Source organism: Orcinus orca, chromosome 14 (assembly GCF_937001465.1).
Source record: "Orcinus orca chromosome 14, mOrcOrc1.1, whole genome shotgun sequence".
Classification (NCBI taxonomy): Eukaryota; Metazoa; Chordata; class Mammalia; order Artiodactyla; family Delphinidae; genus Orcinus; species Orcinus orca.
This window is the reverse complement of record NC_064572.1, coordinates 63,153,896-63,168,396: the sequence shown is the minus strand read 5'-3', so window position 1 is coordinate 63,168,396 and position 14,501 is coordinate 63,153,896. Positions and strand designations below refer to the sequence as shown.

Sequence of the window (14,501 nt, the reverse complement as noted above, 5' to 3'; positions counted from 1 at the left end):
GAGAGAGGACCGCTGCACAGAGGAAGGGGAGGGGTGAGCATTGGGTGGGTTTGGGTGGATTCCCCAGGGTGATCAACCTTCCTGGCTGAGAGCATACGCTGAGCCTTCCTGCTGGCCTGCAGGCAGAGGCTGGGGCTCTGGGCGCACTGGCCGCTGGCGGGGAAGGAGGGCTGGCTGAGGGTCTGTCTGAGGGGGACCTGAGTCCTCCTTCACTCCTGTCTGGGCTCTCAGGAGGGGCTGCGGCCTTCTGCCTGGGGCCGGGCTCCAGCTGGGGCCAGAACGAGTTAGAAACCTCTCTGGAGCCAGAAGGCAAGGGGCCTTTGTTAGCTCAAAGGACACAAGCAAGGCGAAAAATTACATACCAGGCCGCTCTAAGTATGCTTGTTTAGAGAAACTGCTTGCATTTATGAAGTCTTTGGTGCGGAAAGCAGGGTTGCAAATGACTGCATCAGAGCGACAGTAAAGGCCATTAATTTCCTGTTATGTTTTCCTGTGTTGGGGGCTTTATTAATTTAATTTTACACTGTCGAACAACAGCGAGAGCTGACACTGCCACACCGCCACGGCTGGGGTTTTCTTTTTGTGTGTGTAGCAAAGCTTTGCCTGACATGCAAATCAACGCTATTACTGGAACCAATAAAGATGTGTGGAGGGAAGAGGGGAGGGATGAGGAGGGGGAGTGAGGGAAGAAAGGAGGGAGGAAGAGAAAAAAGAGGAGAGAAAGGGCAAAAGCCATCCCTGGGCAGTTTCTGCCTCCCTCCATGCCTTGTGTCTCCTGGCTTCCCAGAGCATCCTCCACAATCAATTTCCAGCCATCCTTCCCCTTCCCTTGTACCCTCTCCTGCTTGACTCTCTGCCTTCAGATGACTCTACCTCTGTTTTCCTGCTCTGTCCCAGCTCCTGGAAGAACCTGAATAGGGACACGGAGTTCTCAGGAAAAGGTGGGAGGTAGGCTTCTCCCCACTGCCCGTCCCCAGCTCAGGCATTTCATGGGGCAGGAGATGGATGTTGCCACCTTGCCCTGGGCAGAGAGAAGGCTTTGCTATGTATTTCCCTTTCCAGTCATCTTTCTTCACACTCTCCTTTTGTCTGAAGTCAAGGATTCTGGCCCACTTACATATTATTAGTGAACACACACATGAACCCAAGTGCTGGTGCACATGCGGAAGAGTCTAGAAAGGCAGTTACTCCGCCTTGCTTATAAGTCCGTCTGAGAGCTCCCATATCCTAACCTGGTCAACTATTTAGTTCCTCTGAATTCCCAGAAAAAATACTGTCTCTGATTGCTTTTCCTTAAGAGACTCCTTAAATTTCTTCTGAAGGACTGTCTTCAGTAGCTGTGGGGTACCTGATTGGTCTAGACCAAGGTGCCAGACAAAAATGGATCCCCAGCATCAGAAAAAAGGCAGGTTCTTGGGAGACCACATTCTGGTCCCTTTTCCTTCCTAGACCTCAAGACCACCTGCACTGCCCTTTTCCCAGAGCAGCTTCCACAAGCTGGTTGCCCCAGTGGTCCACACTGCAAAGGAGATGGAGATGCGGGTGGGGAGGTAAGAGGGAAGGGAAGCTCCCAGGGTCCCTTCTACCAAACACTCTTCTGCATCCCTCCATCCCGGGCTTTGCAGTCTGTTGGGGCCTAGGGAGATCTGTGTGAGCCAGTGACAGAGAGAGAGAGACAGAGAGACAGATTCTGTGTGTGTGTGTGTGTGCGTGTGTGTGTGTGTGTGTGTCCGTGCATCTCTCCCTCTGCCACCGGCTTGCTTGCACTCCTGCCTGCACTTTCTGTTTCGGGAGCTGTCTGGCAGGCTCCAAGAGGCTGTTGGATGGACTCCAGCTCTCCCCAGGAGGAGAGCATAAACTTCATAAACTGCATTTACTTTAATGCAGGTTCCTGGGGCTGCCTTCCTCCTGCTTTTCTTCCCTCCCCTTGTCTGCTCTGTCTCGATCACATTTTATCCCTGCCCTTGTGTGCACCCGGACACCACACACACACACACACACACAAAAACACACACACACACTATAGCTCTTGAAAAAGATGAAGCCTGGGCAGGAGGATGGGTGGGCAAGGTGTAAAAGCTTTGTCTGAAGGAGGAAGCCTCAGCCCAGCCCTGGAAAGACCCCCGTGAGATGTCCACACGCTTGCCTCCAGAGGAGATGAGCACAAAGGGTGCTTTGAGGCAGGCCGGCGGGCACCTCAGGGAGGGAGGGATGCTGACATTTCGCTCGGATGGCCAAATGAGGAGCCACCTGGAGGCTGGGATACGGGCTCCAAGGAAGGGAGGGAGAGAAGGCGAGGCCTCCATGCAGGTTGAGGTCTGTGAGGCCTCCCTTGTCTGGTGCTGTCAAGGTCAGCAGGTTTGAGTTCACCGAAGGGTCAGGATGGTTTGAATTACTGGCTGTGCTGCAACTACTCGGCTCTGAGGCTCGTGATCCGTCTCCCAGCCCTCCCCCAACCCTCCTGGCCCTTCCACCCCCACGGGGGAGAATGGGGAGGGTCCCCCCTGCCGGCCACCGGGGCCCTGAGGAAGGCAAGCAAGGGAGGGGCCCTCCCTGGGCTCTGGGGCCCCTCTTGTGCAGCCAGCAATGGTCGGGAGGCTGCTGGGACCCATTCCTCTGGCAGGCGGCACTCCTGGGTCTCCCCAGCTTACCTTCTCCCCGACCCTTTTTCTGAGGGGTCCTCCAGGCCCCTGCCTGGATTTCTCTCTTGTAGCCCTTGCCTGTGGGGGAAGGAGGACGACACCTACCTGCAGGGCTGGAAGGTAGTTGCCAAGTGGAAGACAAGGGGTTGAAGATGTGTTCTGACACGGTGGGTGTGCATACACGTGCACAGGAGCGCACAGATGCGGGAGTGGGGAGGACCCGAGGCCTCTGCTGAGAAAGTTATTGCTATTCCCACCCCAATTTCCAGTGGTGGAGGGTCACACACAGCCCCTCCACTGCAAGTCTGTACCTCCTCTCCTGGGGAGCGGGGTCAACCCATCCATTCTGACTTTTTGGCACTTTACGAAAAAAATATACTCTTTTGTGCTAAATCTCAACATCCTTCCTCAGACAACCAAATATAACTCTTTACCCACAACAGCATGAACTGGCTGGGAAACTAAGGGGGTTAATGACGTGGCTACAGTCTCTGATATAAACGCAGGGATTTAGGTACAAATTCACACACCTATGTCAGCTACACACAGCCATGGCTAAACCCTGCTATCTCTCTACAGAAAAAAGTAAGTCCAAGTGTGCACAGGGCGCAAGGCAAAGGTCTCAATAAAACCTTTAAACCTAACTCTGTATAATGACATGGTTGGTGTTCAACAGGCTCGTAGCCAACATTACCCTGAGAGTTAGGCTAAAATATGTGATCCAACTAAGATAGAAAAATTCCCCACTCAGGTATGAACGGTCTAACTTCCCACGTTACTAGGAAGATATACTCATAACAATGAATGTGTGTTCAGCAGTGGGTTTTGGGGGTTTGTGTGTCTTAGCAAATACTGACCTTTAAAACTTAGTTTGCTCTTGGGCTGGAGTGGACAGTAGCCAGGGTTTGAATATTTGTTGGAAAATGAACATAGGTTGAGCTTTGTTAATACAGTTAAAGTTGGGTGCTTGTCTAGACAGATGACTACCTCCATGCAGATTTTGTTTCTGAACTTTCATAGAACCTGCCTCCTTAGGTTCAGAGTCTGTGACCTGTGCTTGGTAGTATGTAATGTTTGTGAAATAATATAATTCTAGCAATAACCCGCAGAGGTACTTTCCTTACAGAAACTCAAACTCCACTTGGCTTCCCTCTGCCAATATACTGTCCTCATGCAGTGCCTGGCCGGGGCCTGGAGGAGAGTAAAAGCAAAAATGGCTCTGCGACATCCTGCCCACGATGCAAGCGCACTCCAGAGGTCTGAGAGCACAGCACCCCGGGTCCACGCTCCTGGATGGGTCTTCTCTAAGAAAGGAGTTGGATGGCTGGGAGTGTGTGTGTAGGGACTGAGTGGCAAACAGACATAACTGCTCCCAAGTGCTGGGTTTAGGTTAAGGAATCAGTGCAACCTCCTTTTGTTTACCCAACATAGTGCAACCTCACCTTGCCTCTGGGCCCTCCTCTGCACCCCTCCCAGCTCCTTCAGGCTGCATCCTGTCCCACTAAGATGATGTGGACTCAGCGAAACTTCCCTAAGCATTTCCCATGCAGGGAGCGCTCAGATCCCTCTCTGCTTCTGCCAGCCCCCAGCCCCTGGACCAAAAGGCCACAGAGAACAGGCGCTGTGGGCCCCAGAGAGTCAGGCTCTGGCTCCTGCCTCTGCCTCTAAATGTCCACCCATGCAAACCTGCGAAGGAGCGCTCACCTGCAGATCCCCCCAGCAGCCTCCTCCAGGACCGAAGGTCCGGGCCTTGAGCACCAGAGTCCCAGCGCCTGGCAGCTGGCCAGCGGCGGCCTCTCCTCTTTCCCAGGGTCCTCCTTGCCTGCCTTTTCTGACACCAGCACTCCTCCTGCTGCCCCTCCAGAAAGAGAGCAGGGAAGAGAGCCCGGTGACCAGGGCATGCCTGGTTTACACTAATGAGATACACCGAGTGTAATCCAGCCATGGAGGCAGCCTACAAAGGGAGGTGATCTCGGGCGGCCAGGAGCAGAGCTGCTCAGGTAATTGGTTTATCTATCTGGAAGCAGGGGGAGCAATCTCAGCACAGACAGACTAGCAGTAAAGTCTCTTCCTTAAGGCTATTTCCTTTGTCTTTTCAATTGCTTGCACATCCATGTGAGAGAGGGAGAGAGTGTTAAAGAGAGAGGGAGAGGGAGAAATGTTAATTTGTGAATTAATGGCTTTTCTCAGCGGAATTGTAAATTCAAATGTCACCTCACACGGTGACACCACGGCTGGTCTGCTGAAGAAGCAATGATAAGATCCCCCACCTCCCTCGGTGCCCCTCCCTCCCCAAAGATAGCTGCGGAGTGGAACATGCTACTTTTAATTTGCAATAACAACACAACAGAGGTATGCAGTAATGACTGCCTTCTTCTCCCCTCCTCCTGGCTTCCTTCCCCCCAGTCCAGTTGGCTCCCCACTTCCTCCCTCCCACCCCTCTGCTCTTCTGAAGCAACACCTCACCTCACCCTGGCTGCCCCCTACCCCACCCCAACCAGGGCCTGATCACATGGGGGGGTGCCTTTGGAATTGATGCTGCAACCCTCTCTTCTCCTTCAATAATCAGGGAATTAATGACCCTGAAGTTAAAGTGAGGCTGATACCGAGGCCCTGCCCAGCGTTGGGAAAAAGCCTTCATTGTTTTCAAGCAGGAGGCGGGCAGCAGCGAGGGAGATTCATGGACGGAGATTGAATATGCAATTTTCTTTCACCTTGCCAGGAGCTGCCCCTGGGCTGTGCCTGGCCTAAATTTTTCCTTTTACCATCTCTGCCTTATCCGGCCCTCCCACCTCCCTTCCATTCTTTCCAGAAAATTACCTTCAAAATTGATTTCCACTTTTACAAACAAATATAATGGGAACACAGGAAAAAACTTGGGCCGTGATGAATTAGGGCTGTCAGGTGTTTCCAGGTCTCCTTTGCTTTTGTTTTACTACCCGATCTGCTCTTTGTTTTTCCAAGGGCTGGAAAAAGTGTCTCCCATCCACTGAGGGCCTGACCCTCCAGGCCACAGGGCCTCAGCCCCCAAAGCCAGCAGTAGCCCAAGGCGGAAGTGAGCCAGGCCCTGAGATTCTGTTAGCCTCTTGGTTTCCCAGTGGAATCCTGGGCCACCTCCTCCTATTCTGCTCTCTGGCCCTTAGGAACCCACTCTCTGAAGACTCTCTAATGGCCACCCCCGGCTCTTTCCCCTGGTCCCCGCACCATGTTCCCTCTGGCCCCCATACCTCTTAAAGTCCAGACCAGATGCAAACCTCCACCTCCTCTAATGTGGGCAGGATCAGTGTATACCTCGACTAGAGCAAATAAGAGACAGACACTGAGAGATCGCGAAAGACAGGCAGGTTGAAGACCGGGGAGGGGGGAGAAACCCTGAGGTTGGGAGACCAGGTTCCTCTGTAAGGGTTCCCAGTCTCAGTCTCCCTTGCCTTGGGAGCCAGTCCACCCATGGAGGCAGGATCAGGACAGCCCATCCTTTTGCCAACAGAATGCAGGGTGATGCCTACAGGGCCCTTTGGGCAAAATTCCATACGCGAACCTATGCCTCAAGACCATGCAGCCTTAGCACACCCAGGCCTGGCTTAGAGCTCTCCCAGCTCCCTGGAGCTGCTGACAGGGACATGGACATGCACCTGCTCACATTTGAACATCTCTTCGCGTGCATACACTACCCAGAAAACTGCATGCCTGCCCAATGCAGTTCTGCATCCCCTTTCACCCAACGATCTCAGAAAGGTAGAGAACACACAATACCGACATTTGCATAACCCATGTAGAAAAGCACATGTGGCCACAAAACAAACATACATTTCCCAAGGTAAATAAATAAATTTGTATGTGGGAACAGAAATACACAGCAATGGATAGAGGGAGGGATGCCTCCATGTTAGAGAAGAAGGGGTCCCGTATTTATTTACCCACATCTAAAATGCCTGTGGAGGCTAATAAGAGATGACATGCGGCCCAAGTGGATAACCGCAGAGCAGATGAGCAAGCAGAGATGGACGGAGGTCCTCCCAGTCACACAGGGGAGGCTCATATCTTTCCCCCACTGCCCTGGTCCCATCTAGGTCGGTTTATCCCAGCATCAGCTTCCCTAGGCTGCCCTACGTAAGAGGAGCTGCACCACGATGAGAGAGGCTGTACCTAAAAAAGTTTCTTTCTGACACAACTTCATTTCCCCTTGAAACATAAACCTGCCAATTACGCCTTTCTCCCCAGACACACAGCAAGCCATCTTCCGAGACGGAGTCGGCTCAACTCCATCTCCATGATCGCGTGTAGTGCTCCCCACATCCCTGTGAAGTAAGTACCGTCTCCGTCTCCATTTCACAGAGGAGAAGACTGAGCTGATGAAGGTTAAGTGACTTGCCCAAGGCACTAGGACTCAAAGCCGGCTGCACCTCCCTCCCTCCAGACCCCTTCCCCACGGAGCCACACTGCCCATCCCTGCTGCGCTCCCGGGACTGCCTGTTGGCCTCCACCCGAATCCTTCTTCTGCGTGGGGGTCTTTGCAGCCTTCTCTTGCCTGAAGCCCAGGCTCCTAGACAGAGCAGGTGCTGCTCCTTCCCACAGCCTAATCCCCTCACTTGCTCCAAGTCAAATCTGAGCAACACACTGGGGGACTTTTGGGGAGAAACTAACTAAGGAAATAAACCACTTCTTGAAGTTACAGCTTCATCCAAAGCAGAAGGGAGCTATTAAAGGCAGTGACAGGTCTCGGCTGTTTGCAGCCATGCAGCCTGCCCTACCTGCAAACGTACAACTGCACCGGCCTGGCACCACTCGACTGCACAATTCATTGTGCCCCTAATTAATGGAAGGCAGAATCACGGCCCCCTGCAATCCCACACATCAAAGGATGATACCAACACACCTCCCCTCACACAGATCAAAAGACTCACACATATGACTTCATTCAGATTTTTGGACAAGTTATGTAACTGCTCTGGCCTTCAACAACACTGATGGACGGCAATGCTTTAGGCCACAGCCAAAAGCAACTGGGTGAAGCTAAAGGACTTAGGTCTTTCAGCCTAAAAAGAATACAAGAGTCCCTAACCTGCAGCCACATACGCCAGGGCATGCAACATTCGGGGAAGCAGTGTTCCTTCAAAGGACCCTAATATACCCACCCATAATTGTAGCCAAGAAGAGGGAAAGATTTTAGCAGGGTACTGAACGGGGATCTACCTTCTCAGACGGATGGACAGCCTGTCTGCCGGGTGCTTTGTGACATAACTTCCTCATCTATCCCTGGTCTGTCTACCTGTCTCATTCTGGGACCTCCTGGACTCTTGTGGGGAGGGGAGGTCAAAGCTTCTTGACTCGCATATTTCTTAAAGGCAAGTCTGGGGATTCTTCCATGCTTCCAAAGGCCAAAGCATGAGAGGCGTCTCAAGCAGGCTCACAGGCACTGTCAGTTTCCTTTTTCCCCAGAGTCACAGCTGATTGGCCCTTCACTAATGTCCCCACAGATCTGATTGCTGCAGATACTAATAACGCTGTCCATGTTCTGAGTACCAATGCCAGTAACGCTCTGGGTATTATCACTGCGAACACCAATAACTACTGCTGAGATTGTCTCCAATAATGCCAGCGCACGCTGCAGTGACTGTCCTCGCTAATGCCCACCACCGTTACATTGTTAGTGCTGAAGAATAGGCCGAACCGTACCCACAGGCAGGAGTGGGAGTGGCTTCCTTGAGGACAGAGAGGCTCACAGCTCACCCCTGGGCTATGACACTTCTAGGGAGATGCCCCAGTGGGTGGGGCCAAAATCGAGCCAGCCTGGCAGGGGTACAGGGTCCACCTGGAAACAGACCTGCCCCTCCACTCCCTCGAGGTCTAGTCCCTTGACATGTATCCCCATTCCCATCCCAGCGTCCCTCATCGTCTGAGTCAGCTCTCTCTTTTGCCTGTGGTGCTGGCCCAGTGGCTGAAGGATACACCTGGGTGTCTGTGCAGCCCATGCCCGAGGCTGCCTCCTGCGACCGGCCTGCCAGCTGCTGTGCTACCTTGGCCTGACTGCAGAGTTGGGCTACATCATCTTGACACATAATTATCTCCCCTATTCTTAATCATCTGAGCTGCTCCCTAATGCAAACTGGGCCTGGCTGCTTGGAGGCACCCAGAATGGGGGAAGGGGGGAATGGGCTGTGAAAGGTCTGCCTTTGCTCTAGCCTCTCCTTTCCCCTCCCTTTCTACCTGGGTCCGATGGATCAAGTGTGTGTGTGGTGGTGTGCGTTTGGGGTAGGGGGGTGGTCAGGGAATACTGGCCTCCCTAATAGGCTCTGGCCTCCACCAGGGGAAGGACAGCTCCATCTGGCCTGGGGTTGGTCAGAAGGGGTGTGTCAAGGCAAAAGAACCCTCTTCCCCCAAAAAGAAGCAGGGTCTCTGATCCTTCTTGCCAACTGGCTAGGCCTGTGGTAAGTATTTAAGCAGCAAGAGTAAACTTAGAGGCTGCCATTATCCCTCACCCAGAATTCAATTGCTTCCTGAGATGCCTCCCCACTGCCATCACCACCACCCTCCTGGAGGAGGGTCTTCCCCAGCCCAGCCCTGCTCTTGTCCTTTCCTGCCCAGACACTTGCAGTGGCTTCTCATGTCTGCAGGAAAAAGTCCAAACTCCTTATAGGGCCCCGTCTTGGCCTGCTCTCCTGTGACCCTAACCCCTCCGCTCAGCCTTACTGCCACGACTTCCCCTCAGGCCCTTTCATCCCAGCCAAAGCACCCCTGTGTTTTCAGCACAGTGTCTTCTGGGCACAAGGCTCAGTCTGTCCAATAGAATTTCAACTACCGTTGTCTTTGAACCGTGCCCCTTGTCCATCCCTCAGGCCCCTCCTCGAAGAGCAGCCTTTCCTGGAGGTTCACTGCCTCCCCACTTTGAGTTCCCATGGCCTGCAGCCCAGACCTCCATCACAACACAGATATCTAGATCTCTGATGGGCCTTTCTGCTCTCTGGACTCACGTGTTTTACATGCCCCACTAGACTGTAAGCTCCTTAAGGACAAGAATCATATCTTGTTCTGCTCTGGGATCCTACAGCACCAAGCCTTTCTTGCGACTGATGCCCAGGAAAGGGTGACTGAATTGAATTGACTTGAAACAATGAATGTGATCAATTGCTCAGAGAGGAGAGCACTCTGTTCTGGGCCAGCCGGGCCCGACCTGCAGTGGCCGCAGCCTCAGGCCAGCGACTCTCTAACCCCAGCTCCTTTCACGGCCCATAGGAGCCCAGGAAGCAGAGGACACGCTTGGCCCCAACCGCAGACCAATAGGGGAGAGGACAAAGGGGGTCCTGGTCATCTCACAGGTGCTGGTGGTTAAAGGAGAAATCCTCAGGTTCTGAGGCAGAATCTTCCAGATCACTCAGAGTGCCAGGGAGCTTGGGGAAGGCCTGAGTGTGGGAAACCCCCAGAGAGAACTGAGACTTAGGCCCTTTCATGCAGCCACCCCCGCTGCCCGTCAGTGGCTGCCGCCAAAACAACCACAATGAAATTTAGTGAGTGGCAAAGGCCGTGGCAGCCAAATGGGTTTGGATGTTTTGGAAGAAGGAGAAATAGAGCCAGACAAGCTGTTTTCCTGTGAAACGAGGCCATTAGGGCTTCTGGAAGGAGGCCAGCCCCAGGTCATCCCTGTCTTGCCAGGCCCAGGCCTCTCCTACATGCTGTCCTTTCTGCTGGAGGCCGGGGCTCTCACACTCTCTTTTCCCTCAGCCTGGGTCTAGGGAATCTCAGCTTTGTCTCTTTTCTCTGTTCCTTACCCTCTAGAGCTGCCCCAATCAAGGGCTTGTCTGCGCTTGGGATGACCACATGATTTACTGTCCAAACAGGACATTTTTGAGAGAAAAAGGAGACGCTGACTGGCCAAGACGCAGAGACAAAGGCATAAATTGGGACTGTCTGGACTAATGGGATATTTGGTCACCCCCCTATGTTCATATTTAGAGGGTTCTGTCTATGTCATGGGAGACCCTTAAAATCATATGCCCTTCCTAGACCAGGAAGTTACTGTCTCCCCAGCAGGGACCATAAGATCAGGGCAGAAAGCAGGCTCCAGACACTGGTATCTCCCTTTGTCTGGGCCTCCAGCCCTGCGCCCTGGCCTCATGCATCAAAAGAGAACCAGATGGGGCTTCCCTGGTGGCGCAGTGGTTGAGAGTCCGCCTGCCGATGCAGGGGACGCGGGTTCGTGCCCCGGTCCCGGAAGATCCCACATGCCGCGGAGCGGCTGGGCCCGTGAGCCATGGCCACTGAGCCTGCGCGTCCGGACCCTGTGCTCCGCGATGGGAGTGGCCACAACAGTGAGAGGCCCGCGTACCGCAAATAAAAGAGAACCAGATGGTCACCAAGGGACCTTAATGTCATAATATTTGAAGAACACCTTCTTCCAAGTTCATCTCCACCACTCTCTCCTCTGAATTCCTTTCCCTGCTCCTCCTCTTCATCTCCTCACCCTTTAACTCCCTGCCTAACAGCTAGCTGCACCCGAGGAATTACAGGGAATGAGGGGAAGGGCCAGAGAGGAGCCTGGGGGGTGTCTCCTCCTATAGAGAAGAGCAGAGAGGGCCCATGCCCAGCTCCCCAAGTGGTCTGAATGGGCACAGGGTCCACGTGTTACAGAGAAAGGACACAAGGGTCAGCTGCGCATGACAACACTCCCCCATCTCCTGATGGGTTGAGATCAGAGGAGGACAAGTCAGGTTGGCTTTTCATCCCCAGGTCAGAGACCAGCTGTCCCCCAACCTCCAAAACCTTCCCATAGTCCATGGCTCACGCCTTCCCTCCTGGCATCTCACCGGGATGTTCGGGATGAATCCCAGCGGAAGGTGAGGCAGTCGGGGCTGCTGAGCAGATGGTGAAACTGATGGCCCCACCAGCAGCCTGCCTCCCTCTCTCCAGGAGCCAGCAGGGTAGTGGGGGGACCCAGGCTTTGCTACTAAAACTGATCTCACAGCAGAGCAGCTGCGAGGCTAGGCCGAAACCGGAGCTCCGAGTCCAAGGACAAAAGCATGCACAGGGGAAGCCAAGCCTCTTCCCTCCTCCCTACCTTCATCACGTTTCCTCTTCTCGCCATTGGAGCGAGGGATCCCCAGGATCCCATTGATGGAGTAGGATCCCACCGGATCATTGGAGGTGCTGGAAACAGGAGGGGAGGCCGTACTGGGAACTGGACGAGAGTAAGGAGGAAATGCCATCAGGATAGCAGTTGTGATCGCAGGCCAAAGCCCCAAGGCTGGGGGCAGAGAGAAGCAGAGGAAATGAGGAGGGATGGGGAGCCCACAGTCCCCTCCTTCCTCTGAGGTTTAAGGGGGAACGCATTGCTACATACAATTTAGGCTATTCACTGCTGTCCACCCTGGATTGAGTGGGGACCAGTCAACCCCAGGCCTTCTCTGCAGACCTAGAGATTTCACTCACTATAGATTGAACCCACTCCCTGAGTATATGGGTTCAGCAAACAGCAAAAGCTGACTCAACCTAGAAAGCGACTCAGCGGTCGTGCAGAGAGCACAGCTCCTAGGATGCCTCCTTGCACAGCTCATCCTATCTGATCCCCACCGGACAAATCCTTCTAAACAAACCCCAGGCCATTGTTTCTAGTCTCCTGGGCGGAGTCTTTCCCAGTCCTGATTTAGAGTGTGGCTTTCTAAGGTCTATCTGAGTCTCTCAGAGACACAAGAATAGTCCTGATATTCCCCGGGAGTGTGGAGCTCCTCTCCCCCAGTTGCTCCTGGTCTTGAAATCACTTGAGAAGTTCCTAATTTCTCCTTCAGGGCACAGAGTAGTGAACACATTCACTCTGCGGTGATCAGCTCAGGTACAGCCTGGCCCAACCCTCCCTCCCAGCACATGCTGTAACACAGGCCTAGTAAACAGCACTCCTGCCAACTCCAGGGGGGCTGGGACCAGCGCTTTCTACTTCCTGCTGGTCAAGAGAGCGGGGACAGCTGCCAAGAGGGGCAGCAGGAGAAGTTTAACCACATCCCAGCCCCTAAAGCCCCAGACCTTATCTATGGCTTCAGCAGCACCAAGCGCCCTTGGGCCAAAGGGAAGATAGTGTGTGTGGGGGATGGGGGCTGTTAGCAGGTGTTCTGGTGGACCTGGGTCATGTCTCTGTGAGGCTGTGAGCGAGGGTCAATAAAGGAGGAGGTTCGAGAGGGGCAGACAGTTACTGAGCGGATGAGAGAGACAAACAGATCAAGAGACACTGGTAAAGAGGAGAGAAGCCGTGAGGAGGGAGGGAGAGAGACAGAGGAACAGGTCCAGGGCCATATGGACAGAGAGGAGAGGAAGGAAGAGGAGAGAAGAAGGCAGAGGAGGGGAGAAGAGAGGAGGAGAATCTTAAAAATAAAAAAAACAAAAAATGGAGTAAGCAAGTAGATATGACAGAGGGACAGGGAACAAAAGATGGAGAAGGAGGACGGGAAAGAGAAGGAAAGTTAGAGGGAATAGAGGGAGAGAGACAGACACACAGACGGATAAAGGCAAGGCAGCTCTGAGGAGATGCTCACAGGAGACAGAGAGCAGTCCTCGTGAGCTAGTCTCCCAGGAAGATCCCGAGCCTCTAGGAGCCCAGGGAGAGCACGGCCCTTGGACCTCAGACAGGTGGGCATTTCCCACGGGCAGAGCCGCTTTTCCCAGCTCTCAGGGGGATCAGCTTCCCCCCCTTCCCTGAGCCCTCTTACCGATGGTGTGGCCAGGGGCAGTCACTCCGGTCCCGGCTCCATCCGGCGTTGGGTGGAAAGGCTGCTGAACTTTGGTCCGGATGATCCTGCAACAGCATGACAACAGCATCACACATCACATGCCCTCTCCTGCCCTGGTCACCTGCAGCCCAGTCCTGCAGAGGCGCTCCCCTGAGCTCAGCTCCCTCCTCACCCATCTGCTCCCTGCACCCCTGCCCTCTCTGACTGCTGCAAGGCAGGAGCTTGCCCTCCTGTTGGCTCTGTGATCCAGCCTAGTACAGCCCTGGGCAGAGACAGTCTGCATTCTGTCCTGCTGTGTGATTCGTGAATTGCACCTTGATGTTTGGTAGCGAGGATCGGGCAGCAGAGTGAGTGGAGCACAGCATCCTTCCCGTTTCTGGGAGTGGGGGCTGCCCTGGTGACTTGCTGTCCATCCTTCCCTCCTCAACCACACACATCTCCTCCCGAGAGGAGTCTGGAGATCATTTTGGAGCTGGCTTTCCTATTGGGACTGTATCACAGTCCTCCAGAGCCGAGGGAAGGGGTGAGATTTCCCCATTTCCTGAGCTAAAGAGAAGTAGCCAGTGAAAGGGCTGGGTCGCAGGTAATCCTTTCATCTCCAGGATTCCAACACAGTACTGGTCCCTCTGCCAGGCCCTGAGCAGCTCCTTGAGCCCGCTTAGGGCTCTCAAACCTGTCAAAGCCCTGTCCCTGCCGCGCTCGCTGGCCCGCTGGCCTCCTTCTCAGAGGCCTTACTTGGATCACACCTTCTTTACCAGACTAGGTGAAAAGCCTAGTACCTTCCCTACGCACTCCGCTGGGGTGGAGTGGGGGGAATCCAGACCAAACGCCCCAGGGCTGGGGATTGGTAGTGATCCAAGGACGCAGGGCTCAGCGACACGAAAGACCAAGCCCAGGGCCAGGACCAAGGAACACCCTCCTCCACCCACTGGTCAGTCAGGTGCCCTTGGAAGCCACTTTTCTGGAGGCGCTGCTCTCCCTGCAGAGAGGCGTGTGAGACAACCAGCCAGGTGAGACCCAAGCCGTGCGTGGACTGGAACACTCACCTGCAGGCAACCGAGACAAGGCCCCTGCCTCCCAGGGCCGGGAATGAAGTCGGGCAGGGAGGGGACACACCCCGAGAAAGCTAAGTAACCCAGAGGGGGCC

At 54.1% G+C, this 14,501-nt stretch overlaps 1 protein-coding gene across 1 annotated transcript in view; it reads right to left on the bottom strand.

Annotated features, from left to right (window-relative positions):
• Positions 1–14,501, bottom strand: part of PAX2 (paired box 2) — a 74,803-nt gene that overhangs the window by 33,180 nt on the left and 27,122 nt on the right. Inside the window, 2 exon segments of the mRNA XM_033425798.2 lie at positions 11,695–11,814; positions 13,334–13,419. Of these exon segments, the coding sequence (XP_033281689.1) occupies positions 11,695–11,814; positions 13,334–13,419 (206 nt within the window).